Consider the following 21,683-nt stretch of genomic DNA (forward strand, 5'->3'; position numbering starts at 1 on the left):
GCTGCCAAAAACCTGAAATGGATCTAGAACGGAAGTATCTTGGAAAATAAGGTTTTAGTGCTCCCAATTCACCACAGCACTGTCTCATAAGGCGCCAAAGGAATGTCCATTAGGGAATAAACCCCCAAGGGGCAGGAAAGGGAGCGATACGTGACAGCGTATCCGCTTGGACTAGGTCATGCTTTACATTCAGCATTGCTCTACCTGCTAAAGCCAAGACTCAGTCTGGCAAAGCCCTCTTGAGAACCACATTTGCCTACACTCTTACACTCCTGCCATCTCATGTATGATTATGTTTAGGGACCATTGCATTCATACCATAATGAAGGCACATGATTTACTGTCCATTGTTACTTCTGTTTCGTCCAACCTTTCAGTGATTCTCCCCCCTCGCAACCCTCAAGTACCTGTTTAAATCCGGGGTACATCTTGAGAAAAGGAACTAGCATGGGAGGATCCCATGTAGGGCCTGGACAAGGCACAGATCGGAATGGTGTGTGCAGAGGGTATTTTTCAATCCCGTCTAGTGTCAAGAAGGGCAGCCTACTTATAGGAAAGAGGTGGTTGAGGCAGCAGTGGACTAAGAGTACAGAGGGTATTGTAGTGAGTTACTCATACTAAAGTCTTGCCAACGCCTGACATTGTGTGGGGCAATTGAAATAACAGCTAAAACAAACTTATCCGACACCTACTGAATCTTTAGCCTGAAGTGCAAGAAAGCAGCCTCCTCCATACACGCGCAAAGAGGTTTAAGCAGGGAATGTTTACCCTAGAGTGCAAGAAAGCAGCCTCCTCCATACACTAGCAAGGTGGTTTAAGCAGGGAATGTTTACCATAGAGTGCAAGAAAGCAGCCTCCTCCATACACGCGCATAGGAGGTTTAAGCAGGGTATGTTTACCCTGGAGTGCAAGAAAGCAGCCTGCTCCAAACGCGCGCAAGGAGGTTTAAGCAGGGAATCTTTAGCCTGGAGTGCAAGAAAGCAGCCTCCTCCATACACTCCAAAGAAGTTTAAGCAGGGAATGTTTACCGTAGAGTGCAAGAAAGCAGCCTCCTCATACACTAGCAAGGAGGTTTAAGCAGGGTATCTTTAGCCTGGAGTGCAAGAAAGCAGCCTCCTCCATACACTAGCAAGGTGGTTTAAGCAGGGAATGTTTACCCTAGAGTGCAAGAAAGCAGCCTCCTCCATAGACTAGCAAGGAGGTTTAAGCAGGGATAGTTACCCTAGAGTGCAAGAAAGCAGCCTCCTCCATACACTCCCAAGGAGGTTTAAGCAGGGAATGTTTACCCTAGAGTGCAAGAAAGCAGCCTCCTCCATACACGCGCAAGGAGGTTTACGCATGGAATGTTTACCCTAGAGTGCAAGAAAGCAGCCTCCTCCATACACGCGCAAGGAGGTTTACGCATGGAATGTTTACCCTAGAGTGCAAGAAAGCAGCCTCCTCCATACACGCGCAAGGAGGTTTAAGCAGGGTTTGTACGATAACAAGATATTCAGTCTCTTTTCGTTGGTTGAAGAATAAACATGGAGCCGAGTGGCTTATAAGTTGGTTGTTCTTCCTGTGTCCTGAGTTTTGGGAACAGCTCCCCACATCATGTCTGGGTTAAAGTCATTCACTGGATACCTCTTCAGACTCGGAGTGGGGTCTTTCACATCTCCCTCCACTGAAGAACTTGGACCAGCAATGCACTCATTACCCAGCTATCAAAGCTAGGACAATGGGCCAACCTTTGAGGGCACGTGCGTGCCTGAAGTTGGCGCCGGAATAATGAATAGCTCTGCACTACTAAAGTTGCAAGCAAACATACCTTTTCTTGATGTTCCTGGGCTTATGTAGTCCTGAAGTTGAGTGCACTCCTGTAAAAGTGTCCTCCCAAAACCGATTTTTTATAATGCAAGTTTTGAAATGTTTCACCTCACGTTGACTTAGTTTCAACTGAAAAGATAATTCTGTGCCTGTTTTAGGTGTAACCTTTGAGTTAGAATTGCGTTGTAAAAGTCATTGTGTTGTATCACAAGTTATGTGTGATCTTTTGTCAGACCACTTGTCCTGCCACCACACCAGCTTGTAAAACCCCCAAGGGGCAGGAAAGGGAGCGATACGCGGCAGCGTATCCGCTTGGACTAGGCCATGCTTTACATTCAGCATTGCTCTACCTGCTAAAGCCAAGACTCAGTCTGGCAAAGCCCTCTTGAGAACCACATTTGCCTACACTCTTACACTTCTGCCATAACATGTATGATTATGTTTAGGGACCATTGCATTCATACCATAATGAAGGCACATGATTTACTGTCTATTGTTACTTCTGTTTCGTCCAACCTTTCAGTGATTCTCCCCCCTCGCAACCCTCAAGTACCTGTTTAAATCCGGGGTACATCTTGAGAAAAGGAACTAGCATGGAAGGATCCCATGTAGGGCCTGGACAAGGCACAGATCGGAATGGTGTGTGCAGAGGGTATTTTTCAATCCCTTCTAGTGTCAAGAAGGGCAGCCTACTTATAGGAAAGAGGTGGTTGAGGCAGCAGTGGACTAAGAGTACAGAGGGTATTGTAGTGAGTTACTCATACTAAAGTCTTGCCAACGCCTGACATTGTGTGGGGCAATTGAAATAACAGCTAAAACAAACTTATCCGACACCTACTGAATCTTTAGCCTGAAGTGCAAGAAAGCAGCCTCCTCCATACACGCGCAAAGAGGTTTAAGCAGGGAATGTTTACCCTAGAGTGCAAGAAAGCAGCCTCCTCCATACACTAGCAAGGTGGTTTAAGCAGGGAATGTTTACCCTAGAGTGCAAGAAAGCAGCCTCCTCCATACACTAGCAAGGTGGTTTAAGCAGGGAATGTTTACCCTAGAGTGCAAGAAAGCAGCCTCCTCCATACACGCGCATAGGAGGTTTAAGCAGGGTATGTTTACCCTGGAGTGCAAGAAAGCAGCCTGCTCCAAACGCGCGCAAGGAGGTTTAAGCAGGGAATCTTTAGCCTGGAGTGCAAGAAAGCAGCCTCCTCCATACACTCCAAAGAAGTTTAAGCAGGGAATGTTTACCGTAGAGTGCAAGAAAGCAGCCTCCTCCATACACTAGCAAGGAGGTTTAAGCAGGGTATCTTTAGCCTGGAGTGCAAGAAAGCAGCCTCCTCCATACACTAGCAAGGTGGTTTAAGCAGGGAATGTTTACCCTAGAGTGCAAGAAAGCAGCCTCCTCCATACACTAGCAAGGAGGTTTAAGCAGGGAATGTTTACCCTAGAGTGCACGAACGCAGCCTCCTCTATAAACGCGCAAGGAGGTTTAAGCAGGGTATCTTTAGCCTGGAGTGCAAGAAAGCAGCCTCCTCCATACACGTGCAAGGAGGTTTAAGCAGGGAATGTTTACCCTAGAGTGCAAGAAAGCAGCCGCCTCCATACACGCGCGAGGAGGTTTACGCATGGAATGTTTACCGTAGAGTGCAAGAAAGCAGCCTCCTCCATACACGCGCGAGGAGGTTTACGCATGGAATGTTTACCCTAGAGTGCAAGAAAGCAGCCGCCTCCATACACGCGCAAGGTGGTTTAAGCAGGAAATCTTTAGCCTGGATTGCAAGAAAGCAGCCTCCTCCATACACGCGCAAGGATGTTTAAGCAGGGTATAGCCTGGAGTGCAAGAAAGCAGCCTCCTCCATACACTAGCAAGGTGGTTTAAGCAGGGATTGTTTACCCTGGAGTGCAAGAAAGCAGCCTCCTCCATACACTAGCAAGGTGGTTTAAGCAGGGAATGTTTACCCTAGAGTGCAAGAAAGCAGCCTCCTCCATAGACTAGCAAGGAGGTTTAAGCAGGGATAGTTACCCTAGAGTGCAAGAAAGCAGCCTCCTCCATACACTCCCAAGGAGGTTTAAGCAGGGAATGTTTACCCTAGAGTGCAAGAAAGCAGCCTCCTCCATACACGCGCAAGGAGGTTTACGCATGGAATGTTTACCCTAGAGTGCAAGAAAGCAGCCTCCTCCATACACGCGCAAGGAGGTTTACGCATGGAATGTTTACCCTAGAGTGCAAGAAAGCAGCCTCCTCCATACACGCGCAAGGAGGTTTACGCATGGAATGTTTACCCTAGAGTGCAAGAAAGCAGCCTCCTCCATACACGCGCAAGGAGGTTTAAGCAGGGTTTGTACGATAACAAGATATTCAGTCTCTTTTCGTTGGTTGAAGAATAAACATGGAGCCGAGTGGCTTATAAGTTGGTTGTTCTTCCTGTGTCCTGAGTTTTGGGAACAGCTCCCCACATCATGTCTGGGTTAAAGTCATTCACTGGATACCTCTTCAGACTCGGAGTGGGGTCTTTCACATCTCCCTCCACTGAAGAACTTGGACCAGCAATGCACTCATTACCCAGCTATCAAAGCTAGGACAATGGGCCAACCTTTGAGGGCACGTGCGTGCCTGAAGTTGGCGCCGGAATAATGAATAGCTCTGCACTACTAAAGTTGCAAGCAAACATACCTTTTCTTGATGTTCCTGGGCTTATGTAGTCCTGAAGTTGAGTGCACTCCTGTAAAAGTGTCCTCCCAAAACCGATTTTTTATAATGCAAGTTTTGCAATGTTTCACCTCACGTTGACTTAGTTTCAACTGAAAAGATAATTCTGTGCCTGTTTTAGGTGTAACCTTTGAGTTAGAATTGCGTTGTAAAAGTCATTGTGTTGTATCACAAGTTATGTGTGATCTTTTGTCAGACCACTTGTCCTGCCACCACACCAGCTTGTAAAACCTTTTTCCTTAGGTTCCTTCCCATAGCTTGTTCCTCCTTACATACCTTGGCCCGATGTCCTAATTTATCATTGCTGTTTCATGCACGTTCTGTGTGAAAACAGCCACTGTAAAAGTTTGAATTTCGAGTTCTGCATTGAAAGCACTGAAATAAACAAAGCTGAAAGGCTTTCACAGTTGTGTTCAACATTGACTTTAATGGTAAAAAGATCATTACTGTACAGTGACAAGACCATTATGTCCTCACGCTTTTGCTGCAACATTTGTCAAATCCTTTTCCTAATCTGCCTGTTGACTGTCTTGGGCTTTAGATTTTCTGGGCCACCCCAGTTCTTTGTCACACACAGCATGATTTTGTAGAGTTATTGTTAGATAACTTTACTTTCCAAATTCAATGGGGTTGCACAGGGAAGCTTGTTGAGAAGAAACTCTGAGGTTGGTAGGTGTTGAAGACTAGGTAAACCAGTATTATGGAAGTATGGGGCGGTTCCAATGTGGGTGGGACGGCGTCTGAGGCAAGCAGGGGTGGGGGAGGCAGGACATCGGACGCACGAAGCTGAGGCACTTGGAAGTGTCCAGGAAGATCCATTGGCAGGTCACATTCTGAAAATTTGCTAGCATTTGTATACTCTGTATTGCACCAATAGCATAATCCCAGAAGACTTCGAGCTGTGTTTGTGAATGAAGAGAGATTCTGTTCTGCAAATCTTGATCCCATCTAGGTTGTGTTGTAGTTATTAGTTGCCAGTGTCCACTGGTTGAAGGGTTTAATATCTCTGGATGTCCCGTCTCATGTACTTCTCTTCCTAGGCACCGGGAGCGGTTCGCTGTCACACGCCATTATCCGTACTATCGCGCCCACAGGACACCTCTACACCGTGGAGTTCCACCAACAGAGGGCAGAAAAGGCAGAGGAAGAGTTCCGGGAGCACAAAGTGGGCCACCTCGTGACCGTGAAGAACATGGATGTGTGCAAGAGTGGATTTGGAGTCACTGATGTCGCAGACGCGGTATTCCTAGACATTCCGTCTCCGTGGGAAGCCATCGGCCACGCGAAAGAGGCTCTGAAAGTCAAAGGTAATCATTTGGAGTTTGCTATGGTCTCTATGGCCCAGGGAGGCAGAAGAGGGCAGAATTTGTGTTGGTCCATATGCTGTGTAACCTTTTGACGAAAAGGAATTTAGACCTAAAATGCTTCCAAAAAATTGACTATAATGCAAAACAGTGGAGGAAGGTTGGTGCTAGGAAAACACAGCTCTCCACCCCCAGGGGTTGCCATCTGCTGAATATGGAACTGCGTTTTGAAGTTTGCTTTTGAAGCATGTAAAATGTATTCTTTTCAAGCCTCTGCAGGTGTAAGCGCATGGGAACAAGTGGGAGGACGTCGGAGCACTGCTGACGAAAGCGCGCTCTTTCTTTATTTTCCTTCACTTAACTCTTTCAAGCACCTAGAAAAATACGGCAAGACATAGAACATGTTGCTGCATTGCATTGAAGGCCAAAGCATCATTTCTTTTATATTTAGTTGTGCTGAGGATCTAATCTTTCTTCTTTCACTCGTTTAAAACAAAAGATTCTGTTCCCATTCTACGACCACATGAGCATTATACGACTGCGTTTGGTGGTGGTTGGCGTGCCGGTTATCTTTTCATGTAGAAGTGTTTCCTTTTATGCTCTTTGTTCATTGGTTTCCCTTGCCTAGACCTTCAACTTTCAAAGTCAGGGTTCGAAATTGCTGGCAGCTATTTAGCTCCTGGTTGGAGCCTAGGAGGGCCTGGTTGGCTTGGCCTCAACATCTACCAGGAGCTACTTTTGGCCCCCCAAACATATCTAAGTAACTTTTAATCTAGGTGTTTGGGAATGTTTAGGAACGAGCCTTAGAACGCATCTAGAGGGCATTTAATGCATAACTGGGCACATATAATTGGTAAAATGATAGTTTATGTGGGAATGACATTTGTGAAACACTATAACAACAGCTCCTGGTTTCCCGAGGGTAGCTCCTACTTACTGTGTCATGCCAGTTACCCAAGAGCTGCTTTCAGCTCCTGCTAGTCAAATCCTTATTTCGAGCCCTGAACGTGGTATCACCCTGAAAACAACACCCCTGCATATGGCAATATATGAGGGGTGCAAGTGGGTGGGGGTCCATCAATGTATATGTCAATGTAAGCGGGGATTGGGGAGAATACGTAAACCTGTCACAGTAAGGAGAAATCCATGCACCGCTCCGTTACTTTGGAGGGCCGTGCATGTTTTGACGTGGGTACCAGAGCGGGTATGTTTATGTGCCTTGTCTATAAAGAATCCATGAATAGCTCATTGTTTGGTTAAAGAATCTATAAATAGCTCAGCGTTCTGGGGGGGCGGAATGGTGGTACACAAACTGTCTTCGGTCGCAAGGAACCCATGCATAGCTCAGTGTGTTTAGCGGTGGGCGCGCTGACATGCGTATCATTCATGAGGATTTCTTCCTCTGTGGTTCGTAATTGGGCTTTGCCCTGTAATTTTCCTACGGTTCATCTACACCCTCCGCATTACTCCTTTCCCACTGTCGACTGTTGTGCTGTACTTGTTGAATGCACTTGTTTCAAGTTCTCGGCTCAGCCATTTTTTGCTTGGCCCGATTCTTGGCACTCACTAAATGTCTTCATGGTGGCGCTCACTTGTTCTTTAATGACTTGTGGTTTTGCACTCAACTGATCTGATCATTCACATCTCAGGGGAGGTTCAGATGTCCAACTCGGCTCTCCCTCCACCTCGAGGGGGTTGGGGGTGCAAGGCAGTTGGTACCAGTCAAGTTCTGAGACTGCACAAGCCTCCTGGGCCTTCAGAAAACATGCCTTTTACATGTGGTAATGACCCCATTCTCCGGGCCCGCATAATGTTCTGACCCCTGTTTGCTTTCCACATCTTTACTAGATGAGAAATCTATTTCCGCTTGGCAAAGCAATTCGCAGGGAAGTGCTTGGAGTCATCCATCATGGAGATTGCCATTGGGAGGGGCCCAGGTGTCGGGGTGGCAACTTTAAGGGGATTATTAGAACTTTAAGACACCCTACTTATTCACTTAGAAGCGAAGCGGGTACCTATTTTTAAATGCTTCCGGCCTGAAACTGCACTAAGGAAGCTGTTCCTAACTTAGTAACCCGTGGAGCGTCTGGATGTGGTCGGGTTTTGCTGCTAATTCTCTCTGGCCGACAGTGTCACCAAATCGGGTTAGGATTTAGCTCGCACGCCACTGGGAAGCAGCCTTGGTCCTGGGCCACCGCACGCTGGCGCCGTCATCTTCTTATTACAGAAAAGGTGTTCATTGAAAACAGGAAACTGTTATCAGCGACCAATGTTCAAAGGAATACAGTGTGTTTACAGGATTCCCAGTAACTCGGACTTGTCCAATCACATTTCCTGTATTATTAAAATTCAGGGAGCGCTGGAGCCTGGTAAGCATCACAGGGTGCACACTCACTTTGTCGCCCCTTCTTCGCTACCCTGTATACCTGCCTTGCTACCTTGCTCCTCTCCCTTGCTCTCCCCCCCCCCCCTTTCTCCTCATATGACATTGCTTGGTGAGTGCTTGGAGTTCAGCTCACGGCTCTGCACGTCATATAAGCACTGTCCACGGGTCTGTTCAATTACTCTCATTTAGGTAGACCCCAGGCAGCCTCTAAAATTCGGTTGCACCTCAAAGAATTGATCCTAAGCACCTTGGCTAGCTAGCTTTGATCCCTTCAGCCTTTAGCCCCCTTTCTGTACGCCACCCACAGATGTTACCACCCCTCCCGCTCCCACGCCCCTTCAAGGATTGTTTGTGCCTTTCATTGCATCTAACCTGGGGCCTTCTAAGAACTCTTGTTGCTCCCAAATCCAAACTTAGCATTGCTCATCTGCTCCTAATTCCATGTAGATGTCTTTTTAGCAATCTCCCGAACTGCTCCTCTGGCCCTTTGCCACTGATTTCATCTCGTCTGTTTGTCACTTTTATCTTAATCTCATTAGCGCCCCATTCATGATCTCTCTTCATACATACTCTTTCCTCTCACCCTGGAATCGTCTCCATCGCTTCTAAATTCACATCTGCTTTTTTCCACTTTCCACCCAGAATTCGAAACCGGTTGATAATTTATAGCTTAAAATTTGGGACTAAGCATAGTACAGCTTCTGTGGTGCTACAGTGAACCTGCAAATCCAAATTAAATGTGTGATCTTTATGTAACCGTTTCATTCCTAGCCTTCTAAGCTCGTGTTTTGAAGCCCGCGGAACTTTAGGGCAGCAAGGTATTGCCCCCTCTGGAGTCTACTCACTGTCTGCTATTGGGAATTTTTTAATCGCCTTAGCATCTTCTTCATGAAACGATGGGTTCCCTAAAGTTCTCCAGTGCTTCAGAATTGTCCCCCGCGCCTGCCCTCCGATGCCCACTTAGGCTATTGCCACTGTGACGAATCACTGGATGTCGTCACTTCTCCCCTAGGGGGACCCGCTTCCCACGAGGTCAGGGAGGTGAGGCCGATACCCGATAGTCCCTCGGGGGGGGGGGGGTAGTACTCATCTGTTGTATCTCCTGGGGAGGGAAGCCCCCTATGGGATTAGTGACAACTTGGAGATAACGCGTTCTCCCCATTTACCTTAACCCACCTTCCTCACCAAACCCCTACAACACTATGCCTAGTGTTCCTATCGGTTTCCTTAAAACCAGTAAGATAGGAAGTACTGTGACGAGGAAGAGTGCGGCTCTTCAAATGACCTATATCCCTTATGTACTGAGAGAGGAAGAGAACAACTGACTCACTGGCAGTCCTCAAGATCAGTACTGGGACGAGGAAGAAGTGTGCAAGTGTAAAGAGTACCTCTTTAAACCATAATGAGCGGTCTACTTTTTATACACTTCCGATTGGCCAAGGCACAACTGAAATCGAAGCGGGAAATTCAAACAAGAAGAGGGATGCTCCCTGGAGAAACCAGGAGTTGCAGAGCCCGCGGTCAGGAGATGAACAAAGTAGTCAAGGACGGGGAGCTTAAATGTCAGTGAGATGTTCCAGAAAGCTATGCTGTGGTCGGACCGTGTCTGGAAGCAGAAGGATGAAGCGCCTGTTGGTCGAGAAAGCTGGAGAGTGTGGCAGGCCTGGGACGTGATGCCCGAAAGCAGGAAGTTGCTGCAGAGCTTGGATGGAGGAGGAGGAATCCGAACAGGGCGAGAGACCCAGAAGCAGCGGAGGGAGACCGATGAGCAGCCAGAGGTGGGTTGTAGACTGGGAGGCTTTCTGGGAACGCTGAGGAACCATACCACAGCAAGACATGGTCTGGGTCCCGCATCCATTAAGGAGTGGCATCCAGAGTTGTCCTCTTCGCGGCAGTTCCTTTCAGACTGGGAGACCAGGGCTCCTAGACCACGAGAGAAAGAAAGAAACTAAAAGGGTCTTGGACCCTTGCAAAAGAAATCAAAGGAGTCTGGGGCCCAAGAGATAGAAACCAAATGGGTCTGGGACCCGAGAGAAAGAAATCCGAGGAGTCTGGGGCCGAGAGAAAGAAACGAAAGGGGTCTGGGACTCAAGAGGAAGAAACCAATACCACAGGGGACTGGGACCCGACAAAAATCGAATAGCTGGCAGGATAATGAATCGGGTACAATTATTGAGAATCAAGAAGTGCCAAGAAGGGATTGGGATCCACGCCCAAGAGCGAACTAACTCCAAAACCATCGTCCTGGTCAGAGTCCCTGGGAGGATAGTGAACCAGGTGGGCTGTGAATACGGCGAGCATTGTGAAAAAGGCCGTGGGAAGGGAGACATAGCCCCTGGTGTTTGAACATTGTGAAAGGAGCCAAGAGGAGGACGTTGTTCTCTTGGCATTGTGAAGCGTCTGATTAACACCAGGAGAAGAAAGCCACTTTTCCTGGCACTGGGGAAGCCAACTGAGAAACCTGAGAAGGTGCAGGGAGGGAGTCACGCCCCCAACATTGTGAAGATGCCAGACATTCTGCTCTATGTGCTTTACTGGAGCGTCGCTCCAAGGAACCTTTTGAGACCTTTGATTTGCATCCTTCGAGAAGAATATTTCATTTACATCCCCTAGAGGTGAACTTTCGGCTACCATCCAGGAAGCCATTCTTCTGGACCAAGTAGACCACCCTCTTTCTTAGTTTTTTTTTTAAAACTTTTATTTTTGTTGACAGAGGCAAAAGGCATACACACACATCCGAGCAATAACCACAGATTCGTTGCATATACAGGTAAATACAGAGCATATAGGCAACATTATGGTAACAGCGGTTGAATAATGACATATCACAGAGCACCAAGAAGCCGAACAGCAATAGGGGCGTTAGGGGGATTCATCCGCAGAGGAAGTGTCATTTAAGCTAATCAAGTAGCTGTTGAATGCAGTCCATATGTTTCGAGGACGAGAACGTACTGGGAGCATACCCAGAAACTCCTCCTCAGTTTCGGGACCAGGTGAGTAAATTTAACCATTTCTGGAATGCGGGGGGGCTGGGGCTCTTCCAGCTTAGTAGGACACACTTTTTGGCTATGATACAGCTTAAATTTAAGAATTTAATAATGTCTCCCGCTCCCCCAGCCTGCCACACTCCAAACAAAACCCCCAATGGATCAGGGTCTACCACAGTGTCAGTGATCTCAGACAGTGTCTCTATGACTTTACTCCAAAATGTGGCCAGTTCCGGGCAGCTCCAAAACATGTGCAAGTGGTCAGCGCCCTCCGCGCCGCAGCGAGGGCACAGCCGAGGATCGGAGCAAGCAAACCTAGACACTCTACCTGGAGTGTAATACAGCCTATTAAGCAGTTTATATTGTATGGTGCGATAGCGGAAGTTTAGGGACACCTTGCTAGTATGGGAACACATCTTCTCCCACTGTTGGTCAGTAAGTACCAGTTCCAACTCGGAGGCCCAGTCATCATGGGCCCTGGACGGAAGTGGAGAGGGCGAGGACAAGAGGAGCTTATATAATGAGGAAACCACCCCGCGGGCGCCACCCGAGTTGGCGATGTAAGCGATCGCAGGAGAGTCCAGGGGTTCGATGGGGAAGACAGGCCATAGATTTCGGAAGGCAGCGCGGAGTCTGTAGAACTGCAGGAGCTCCAGAACAGAACCCGAGTGCCCCGGCCTCCACGTCTGCGGTGTTATAAACTGTCCCTCTGGATAGAAATCGGTGAGGGCGCGGTATCCCAGGGCCTCCCAATGGCGTGCCAGGGCGGTGTCATGCGTGGGTTCCAGCCCGGGAAACCTCCAGGCGGGGAGCCATTTGTAGTACGGACATTGCTTGTTGCAAGTTTTGAATATCTGGCCCCAAGCCTGTACCGTGATCCGGACCGGATCAATGGGAGAGTCCGGCACATACTGCCGGTTGAGAATCAATGACATGACATCAGTGCCTGCCGCTGCCAGAACCTCAAGTTTGACGTGGGGACGAGGTGGGGGCCCAGGGTACCAGTAAGATGCGAACTGCGCCTGTGAAGCAGTCCAATATCGCAGCAAGTCTGGGGCTGTGAAACCCCCCTGTCGTAGGGTAGTGACATATCCGACCACTTTTTACGCACCGCGCCAGAGTGCCACATGAATTGGGCAAACAATTTATGCAGATTCGTAAAATATTTCCTACCCGGCCAGACAGGAACATTACCAAATATGTACAACAACTTGGGTAGCAGGATCATTTTTACCAGCGAGAGTCTGCCGGCTAGTGATAGTGGAAGGGTACGCCAGCGCATGACTTTGGCCTCGGCTTTCTCGGCTACTGCCTGGTAGTTGTCTGCTAGGAGCGAATCTCTGGTGAGGGACACCTGGACTCCCAAGTACTTAATCCCATTCGGGCACCAACGGAGCGGGTACTCTGTGGTGGGCTGTATCGTGGAGCTAGTGAGGGGGAGGATCTCAGATTTCGTATAATTTATTGTGAACCCCGAGTATGTGCCTATGCGGGTGACGTCACGTAAGATCGGGTCCAGATGAACAGCTGGGACTCTAATTAAGAGTAGCACATCGTCCGCATACAGCGAGATGATCTCAGGGGAGTCCTTCAACCGCACTCCCCTCCGCGAATGCCGCTCCCTGACGTAGTCGGCCATCGGCTCGATTGCCAAGGCGAAGAGGATCGGGGAGAACGGGCAGCCTTGTCGGGTACCTCTAAAGAGAGGCAAGGGACCGGACGTCTGAGAGTTAACTCGCACCCTGGCCACCGGGGAAGTGTACAGTAACCTAATGTATGCTATCATATTGGGCCCTACCCCCATATTTTCCAAGACCAACCAGATGTATTTCCAAGACACCATGTCAAATGCCTTCTGGGCATCCAGTGTGACCGCAACCGCACTCACCCCTTGGTCAATACGTGCCATGATGTTAAGCAGCCTCCTAATGTTGTGGGATGTTGATCTTCCGGGTACAAAGCCTGATTGATCCTCGTGGACCATGTACGACATGACCGGGAGGAAGCGGTTGGCAATCACTTTGGCGAAGATTTTGGTGTCCAACTTCATCAGTGAGAGGGGCCTATATGATCCACACTCGTTAGTGGGTTTACCGGGTTTGAGCAGGACCGTGATGGTGGCCTCGCGCAGCGAGGGGGGAAGAGTGCCCAACCGAAGTGACTCGTTCCAAACCTCAAGCAGCCTGGGAGCAAAGATGGCCACATGCTCCTGGTAAAACTCAGCTGTCAGCCCGTCGGGACCAGGTGCTTTTTCTTTAGGGAATTTAGATATAGCCTCAACGATTTCATCCAGCAGGATGGGGGAATCCAATTGGTCCCTGGTAGCGGGGGAGACGATAGTCATGGGGATCTGCTCAAGGAGGTCGCGCATTTGGGACTCACTGTGCTCGAGGGGGTTGTGTGTACAGCTCTGAGTAGAAGTCCGTGAAGACCTCCAGAATATGTTGGTCAGACCACCGTTCCGACCCCAGGCTGTCCTTGATACAAGTTATCTGGGTTTGGCCCCACTCACCCCTGGCCAACGTAGCCAGTGTCCTGCCAGGTCTGTCCCCCTCTCCATATCTACGAGCCGCCTTTGGGCGACTGAAGTATTGGACTTCCCTGGTGGCTTGTTCATTGAAATATTGGAGTTCCTTGCTGATCTGGGATAGAGTCGGGGGGTCGACAGACGTAGGATGAGCACTCTCAAGTTCGCGTAATTTGGCTTCAGATCGGGCGAGGGCAGCCCTAATGGCCTTGAGGGTTCCCGCCTCCCTAGATATGGACATTCCCCTGATGAAGACTTTGAAAGCTTCCCACCGGACCCCTGTAGAGGTAGATTGAGGTGTATTAAGTTCAAAGTAGGACTGGATGTCGGACAATATATCAGCCTTAAATACTATGTCCCGTAAGGCCAAAGACTTGAAACGCCAAGAGTTAATTGTAGGGGCGGGCACGCCCAAATCTATAGAGAGCCGGATCGGTGAGTGGTCCGACAGTGTGCGCGCCAATATTTGAGTTTCCAACACCCTCCCCAGCAAGGAACTGGACAGGAAGAACATATCAATTCTGGAGGAGCTGTCATGTACCGAGGAATAATGAGTATATTCCCGCGTCTGCGGGTGCATTACCCGCCAGGGGTCTCGAATGTCAAGGGCAATGGTATGTGCAAGGAGCTTGCGCGCCGCATTGGAAAGGAGTCTGGGGGCCGAGCCAGTTCTGTCAAGTGTGGTATCTAAGATAAAGTTCATGTCCCCCCCCCCCCCAAATGATCTGCACCCCTACATATCCCAACAATATGGAAGCAATCCGGTCAATAAAGTCTGGAGAGTCCACGTTGGGGCCATACGTATTAACCAGTAAATAGTCCCTGTTCGCTATTGCGCAGTGTAGGATAATGTACCTTCCCTCTGGATCGATGTAGTTCTTGTGGAGTACAAACTTAAGTGACCTGTGGATCATTGTCAATACCCCTTTGGCGCGGGTCGAATAAGCCGTGAAGTACCTGTGTGGGCCCCATGCAGGTGCGATGCACCTAGCTAGCAAGCCCCCACAGTGTGTTTCTTGCAATAGTAATATCTTGCAACCATGTCTGTTGGCGTGGGCTATGATTTTGCGTGCCTTGGTGAAGTTACTTAAACCCCGGATATTCCAGGACATCACTGTTGTGGACATTACGGGAGACTAAGGTACATCCCACACCCGCCGTAGAAACTTACACAGTGAATGAGGAGAGCTCCCATGAGGGCGCCCTGATGTCGTGCGCTTTGCCAAACCGCCCGTCATTTGCAATATTGTTACCCCAAACCCCAACCATACCACCCCCACCCTCACTGCCCGCCCACAACTTGCAGTGGAAATCACCCCCCCCCCCGGATGCACGCGCCAACAACTAACCCGACCATCACCTGGAAGTAAGGGTCGGTGGGTGAAATCCAACAGGGATATGCCCTTTCCAGGGCCCAACTGGGGCCAACTAGCAGTAGCATCCAATAAAACATAAACATTGCAATTGCAGTGAGGTGCGCTGTTGCCGTGTGGACGGCCATTTAGACATTGCGTAAGACAGCATAAGCTGTCAAATAACAGGTTCCTGCGGAATACGGAATTTTTGTTGGGTCCCAACGCTAGTCTCCAACACCCAAGTATATTAAGGGTACCCAGGCCGCATGGTTGATGATAGAAAATTGCCATTGACCCATGCACATTGACGGATTACCAGACAGGTGAAGCAGTGACAGACTAAGCTACATCTGGTCAGTCAGCGCCGGCAGGGTCAGGCGCCGGATTGTGGAGTGGTATGTGAGCCTCGATGAATTTTGCCGCTTCATCCGGGACAGTGAAAAAGTATAGTTTATTATTGTGAGTAATTTTGAGACGTGCCGGGAACAATATGGCATATGGGACATTGCGTTCTCTAAGCAGTTTCTTAACCCCAAGGAATTGGCGCCGCTCCTGCTGCACCGCAATTGAAAAGTCCGGGAAGATCCTGATGGTGTGGGACTCATGGCGCAAGTCTCCCTTCTCGCGGGCCAGCCGGAGGATAAGGTCTCTATCCCGATAGTTTAGAATCCTGGCGATGATGGGCCTTGGGATATCCCCCGGCTTGGGGCGCGGAGACAGGGCCCTGTGCGCACGCTCGACAGTAAAGTACGGTGAGAGACTCGGGCTGCCCAGTAGATCCTTGAGTAGAGCTTCGACGGTGTCTTCCATGCGGCCCTTAAGTGCGTTCTCAGGGACCCCGATTATACGCAGGTTGTTTCTACGGGAGCGCGATTCTAGGTCGTCACACTTGGCTCTCACACTCTTCATATCGCGCGACAGGGAGGCAACGGTGTTCTGCAGCACATGAATCTCGTCCTCGTTCGTGGATATCCTACTTTCGGCCTCGGTGATTCTGGTGCCTGCCCGGTCCACTCGGGTTTTAAGAGAAGCCACATTGGCGTTAATGTCGTCCAATTTTTCGTGGAACGAGGTGACGTTCTTGGCCATGGATTCCATAAGTGTGGTCAGATCGGGGGTTCTCGCCCCAGAGGGGGTGTCACTTTCCAGGTCCTCCTGCAAGGACGATGCGTGTCCCATCTCCTCCCTAGGGACGGATTTGGCAAATTTGTCCATGGTTCCTCTCCCAGAGACCCCCTTGGTTTTATTAGGCATTGTAGATAGAGACACCGAGATGGCAGATGGCCGCTGGAGTGGAGGGACCAGTTGCACCAGTGGCCCCCAGGAGACCCGGCTCCGCGTGGCAGAGCGTGCAGAAGCGGCAGGTAGAAAAGGCAGCCCAGGCCGATTATAGAAGCAGTAGGGCCGGGTAGGCTGCAGGAGAGTAGGAAGCCAAGGCCGTGTAGACGCCGCTCGCCAGGTGGCCCCGGTGGAATGGGAATGTGTAGGCTCGGTACCCGGCCGGCCCGAGACACGGCGGCCCCCAGTAGCCCGCGTAAGGTGCAGTCCGGGCCCCCAGTATGGGAAGCAGTGCAGCAGCCTGCGGCCAGAGATCCAGGCCCTCCGGGAATGCAGGCCGCTCAGATGACACGCAGGGCAGAGTGAGAGGGCCAGGATTCACAGGAGCAGGCAGACAAGTAGATGGGGGTCCGCCCGGTGCACCCCCCCCGCTCCTCACCTCCTTAGTCCAGTAATGTGAGCCACACAAGCTCAGGGTGACCAGGCTCCCGCCAGCCGCCTAGACGAGATGAGCGCTCCGGCGCTGTATGCAAAGGGAGAAGTGGCCGGCGGGGTCCCAGTCCGGTCGCCACGCCGGGATGATCGCTCCGGCGCCGACTGTGGAGGAGGAGGCGAGTGCACGCGGGTCCCGGCAGCGGATGGTGTCCTTAGGGGGGCCGACGCACCCGCGGCTGATGAAGGAGGGCAGGTAGCGGGCGCCAGGCGCCCGCCAAGGCCCGGCACGCCAACCGCCAGCAGGCCCAGAAGTCCCGTTCACAGGCCTCCCGGGGCCGATTCGGGTCGGGATTGCAGCAAGATTGCCAGAAGAGAAGGGGCAACAGCTCCACCAAAGATAAGGCAGTGCAGGCAAAAGGAACCGCAGTTGATGTCGGATTTCAGCCGGAGCCACACGGAGCTCAAGAGCTAGGCAGCCATCTTGGGCTGCTCCACAGCGCCACCCCCCACCCTCTTTCTTAGTTGAGTTTATTGTGTAAGGGCTGGAAATAGGTTTTGGGCTAAGGACGGTGCACTCTGCTTTAGACAGACATCCTGAGCGATTCATTGGTATTAGTTGAGGCAGAGAAACCCCTCTTAGACAGACAGGGTTTTCTCTTATAATTGGTCACTAATAAAAGTCTGTAGCCAAAAGCATGCCACCTGTGGTCGATCTCCCCCTTCTACACGCTTACAGCACTCGCCAGTCCAGAGTCAAGGAAGTACTGTAATTATTACAGAAGACAGCATCTCTTAGGAGGGAGAGTCCAGCACACTTCTTTGCAGTGGAATCAAGATCACTTTGCTTCTGCAGTTGCTAAAGGCTGTGAGATAGTATTTTTACTTTATGACGCACCAGCTCTCTGAAAACTGGATCGAAGCATAGCCGGCCGGTACAGGAAAAGGCTGTGGCTGGGTGCAAGGATAGGACAGCAGTAGTGAAGGGGTAACCATTCTTAGTAGTGCAAACAATTAAACATTTAAGGGATAAAGCGGGGGTCTGCAACCTTCGGCCTGTGGCTCTCCAGATGCTGGGCTACGACTCCCATGAGCCCTCTCCAGTGACTATGCTGGCTGGGGCTGATGGGATTTGTAGTCTAAAACATCTAGAGAGCCAAAGGCTGCAGACCCTGAGCTAGAGGGGACAAATCAATCAAGTTAACAATTCCTAGTACTGAGGGCAAATTTCTGGTCAGCATTACTATGGCTTTATAGAAGGTGGGGACGTGTGATTATCCCAAGTGATAATTGCCTCTCCTGGGGTCTACAAAGCAGTTGGCACCCAGCAAAGTAGGGTTTGGAGATGTGGTGTTGAAGTAAACAATGTTGGTTTACCATACACAAAAAGTGTTAGTAAATTAAAGGTGGCTTTATTTTGCAAGGTTACTGGCAGAAATGAACAGGCAAACAGATCTGATAGGAACCACACAACTGCAGAGCAACCGGCACAGATAGTTGAACCATTTAAGGGGTCTGGAGAGCTATAGCCTCTTCAGTGGACCTTAGGAGGGCACGCCCCAAGCGAGCACCTCCCACTGAGCGACAGCCAATAAGCACCATTTCTGTGTACTGATGTTAGGCGTAAGACTCCCACCCCCCCACACCGAGTCTTTACAAAATGATAGGCAAGTAGCTACTTTCCAACTGGTTAGAGTTGCTCAAATACCCCAAACTAGACGGCTGGCAGATGAGAGCAATGCCGCATGGAGAGATTTCTGCACCTGGCTTTCTGCTTAGGCCGGTCCATCCCCGCCAGGACATAGTCTTCAATTCTGTGCTAGATGATCGAGTATATTGGTTTTGTTTAGGAACCCTGGGTTGACTGGCTCTTGCTACTTCCAGCGTGCAATTGAGGCTCCCAGTAAAGTTCGCGGATCTATATTCTCCAGACCTGTAGTAGGGGGCTCATCAGCAGTTGTTTTTATTATAGTTCCCTACACTAGGTTCCATATGTGACGCACTATATGCCATCTGGCCTGCTACTGGAAGCTGGATGTTCACTCACAATCTACTTTGGTTACCATGTTCTGGTGGATTTAAGAAAGCATGAAAAAACGTTTTCTCGGCCAGCAGCAACTTGGGGTCCTCCTTAAGCCCACAGTCTGTGGAGCCCACAAGGGCAGACCCTATGTGTCATCAGGGCAATATTCCTAGCTCTCTGGTCCCTCCTCCCTTACAAGGGAAATCTATAGTTAGTGCCTAGTACTAACTGTACCAGATGACCGCAAATGTGGGTATTTTTAGATTCCCTGCAAAATATATACGGGGACATGTTGTGAAGATTGAAAGTAAACTCATGTGGCAGTGCACAGTATACAGCGGGGTGTGGAGCTATGTGCCATCAGCGATTTGTGCAGAATCTTACTTGCAATGTGAATCTAACCATGAAAACAGGAACTGCGTCGCTAGATTACGTTTTAACCAGCTGCCATTGGCGGAGAAAGGAGCTGCGTGGTCCATGATGAGCTCGGTCACTTGTCGCTGTGATGCCATATCCATTGAATCGAATACGCATTTTTGTTTTTTAATAGCACCTGGAGACGCTTTTTTAAGCTGGAACAACGTGGGGCTGTCTACATTTATTTAATGTTGATGGACAATCCTAGAGTTGGGTGTTGTCTTGCAGGCTCTGCGGCTCTGAGAATCAAGTAAAACATGTTTTTAACAACTATGTTCTCATGATTCATTGCGTTATATTGTTGGTGTCATTTTATGTGTAGACTTTAACCTGGACTTGTATGACAGACGTCCGAAGCTGACTGCGTTTACCAGATGCCTGCTCTTGGTATTACCCGGTGGCGATCCATCTGGTACTATCGTTGAGTGCAGGGTGCACGGTTGAGACTCCTGTCTGTTCCTGAACTTGTCTCTCAAGTTGTTCAGCAGATAATCCTCTCACTCCCTTTTGCATCTGTTTGTCCCAGCAGACAAGGTCAGCTATGTTACGTATTGCCTCCCTACATTCTTCACAAGGTGATGTGCAAGTCTCCCTCTTGATGACTCCTTCAGATTCTCCCAAGATCACCAATCCAACTTTGGTGCTTGGATGTCTTCTGCATGGCATTGACCATCTATATCTTCTTTCTTAAGAGTGAAAAGATTTCAAGCAAGTGCGGTCCACAGGTTAAACCGTTGACATGATAACAAGCTTACCAATTAATCTCTGCAGCATGAGACATAGCTGCGGATAGATGTGGCCAGCAGTCATGGGAGAGGGAGCTCCCAACACACAAACCCATGGAAACTATGGTAGGATCAGGCGGCTGTCATGGTGGCAGCCTGCTTCCAAGATGGTGGGTTCACCAAATAAAATGCTGGCATTTGTAAGTGTAAGTCTCAAGCAATACAAACACAAGTAGGCGCACATGGGCCGGTGGGAGAAAGCAATTGTCGCCATCTAAAACGGGATTAACAACAAGGCCTGGGTGTCCCGATTCAGATTCTCGTTGTTTTAGAGCCAGTTGGAACCTCAATAGAAAAAGGGGCAGTGACGAGAACATTGTGAGGGAGTTTGGAGGAATGTTGACAGCGAATAGGTGTGTGAAGTAAATCGGGACATATGATGAAGTATCATGGAGAGAAATTAATTGGAGGAAGTTGACACCGAGATAAGGAGAAGGAAGGAATGAATTGGAGGAAGGCAACACCGAGAGAAGGAGAGGAAGGAATTCATTGGAGTAAGGTGACACCCGAGATAAGGAGAAGGAAGTAATTAATTGGAGGAAGGCGACACCGAGATAAGGAGAAGGAAGGAATTCATTGGAGTAAGGTGACACCCGAGATAAGGAGAAGGAAGGAATTCATTGGAGGAAGGTGACACTGAGATAAGGAGAAGGAAGGAATTCATTGGAGTAAGGTGACACCCGAGATAAGGAGAAGGAAGGAATTCAATGGAGGAAGGCGACACCGAGATAAGGAGAAGGAAGGAATTCATTGGAGTAAGGTGACACCCGAGATAAGGAGAAGGAAGGAATTCATTGGAGGAAGTCAACACCGAGATAAAGAGAAGGAAGGAAGGAAGGAATTAATTGGAGGAAGGCGACACCGAGATAAGGAGAAGGAAGGAATTCATTGGAGGAAGGCGACACCGAGATAAGGAGAAGGAAGGAATTCATTGGAGTAAGGTGACACCCGAGATAAGGAGAAAGAAGGAATTCACTGGAGGAAGGCGACACCGAGATAAGGAGAAGGAAGGAATTAATTGGAGTAAGGTAACACCCGAGATAAGGAGAAGGAAGGAATTCATTGGAGGAAGGCGACACCGAGATAAGGAGAAGGAAGGAATTCATTGTAGGAAGGCGACACCGAGATAAGGAGAAGGAAGGAATTCATTGGAGGAAGGCGACACCGAGATAAGGAGAAGGAAGGAATTCATTGGAGTAACGCGACACCGAGATAAGGAGAAGGAATTCATTGGAGTAAGGCGACACCGAGATAAGGAGAAGGAAGGAATTCATTGGAGTACGGTAACACCCGAAATAAGGAGAAGGAAGGAATTCATTGGAGGAAGGCAACACCGAGATAAGGAGAAGGAAGGAAGGAATTAATTGGAGGAAGGCGACACCGAGATAAGGAGAAGGAAGGAATTCATTGTAGGAAGGCGACACCGAGATAAGGAGAAGGAAGGATATCATTGGAGTAAGGCAACACCGAGATAAGGAGAAGGAAGGTATTCATTGGAGGAAGGCGACACCGAGATAAGGAGAAGGAAGGAATTCATTGGAAGAAGGCAACACCGAGATAAGGAGAAGGAAGGAAGGAAGGAATTCATTGGAGTAAGGCAACACCGAGATAAGGAGAAGGAAGGAATTCATTGGAGGAAGGAAGGAATTCATTGGAGGAAGGCGACACCGAGATTAGGAGAA

At 49.4% G+C, this 21,683-nt stretch overlaps 1 protein-coding gene across 2 annotated transcripts in view; it reads left to right on the forward strand.

Moving 5' to 3' along the window:
- TRMT61A (tRNA methyltransferase 61A) overlaps positions 1-21,683 on the forward strand; it is a 384,858-nt gene that overhangs the window by 266,718 nt on the left and 96,457 nt on the right. For both annotated transcript variants that reach the window (XM_069638132.1, XM_069638131.1), the window contains exon 3: positions 5,548-5,814. In XM_069638132.1, coding sequence (XP_069494233.1) covers positions 5,548-5,814 — 267 coding nt within the window. The remainder of the gene's footprint in view (positions 1-5,547; positions 5,815-21,683) is intronic.

Source organism: Ambystoma mexicanum, chromosome 14, assembly GCF_040938575.1.
Source record: "Ambystoma mexicanum isolate Mex_15411 chromosome 14, UKY_AmexF1_1, whole genome shotgun sequence".
Lineage (NCBI taxonomy): Eukaryota > Metazoa > Chordata > Amphibia > Caudata > Ambystomatidae > Ambystoma > Ambystoma mexicanum.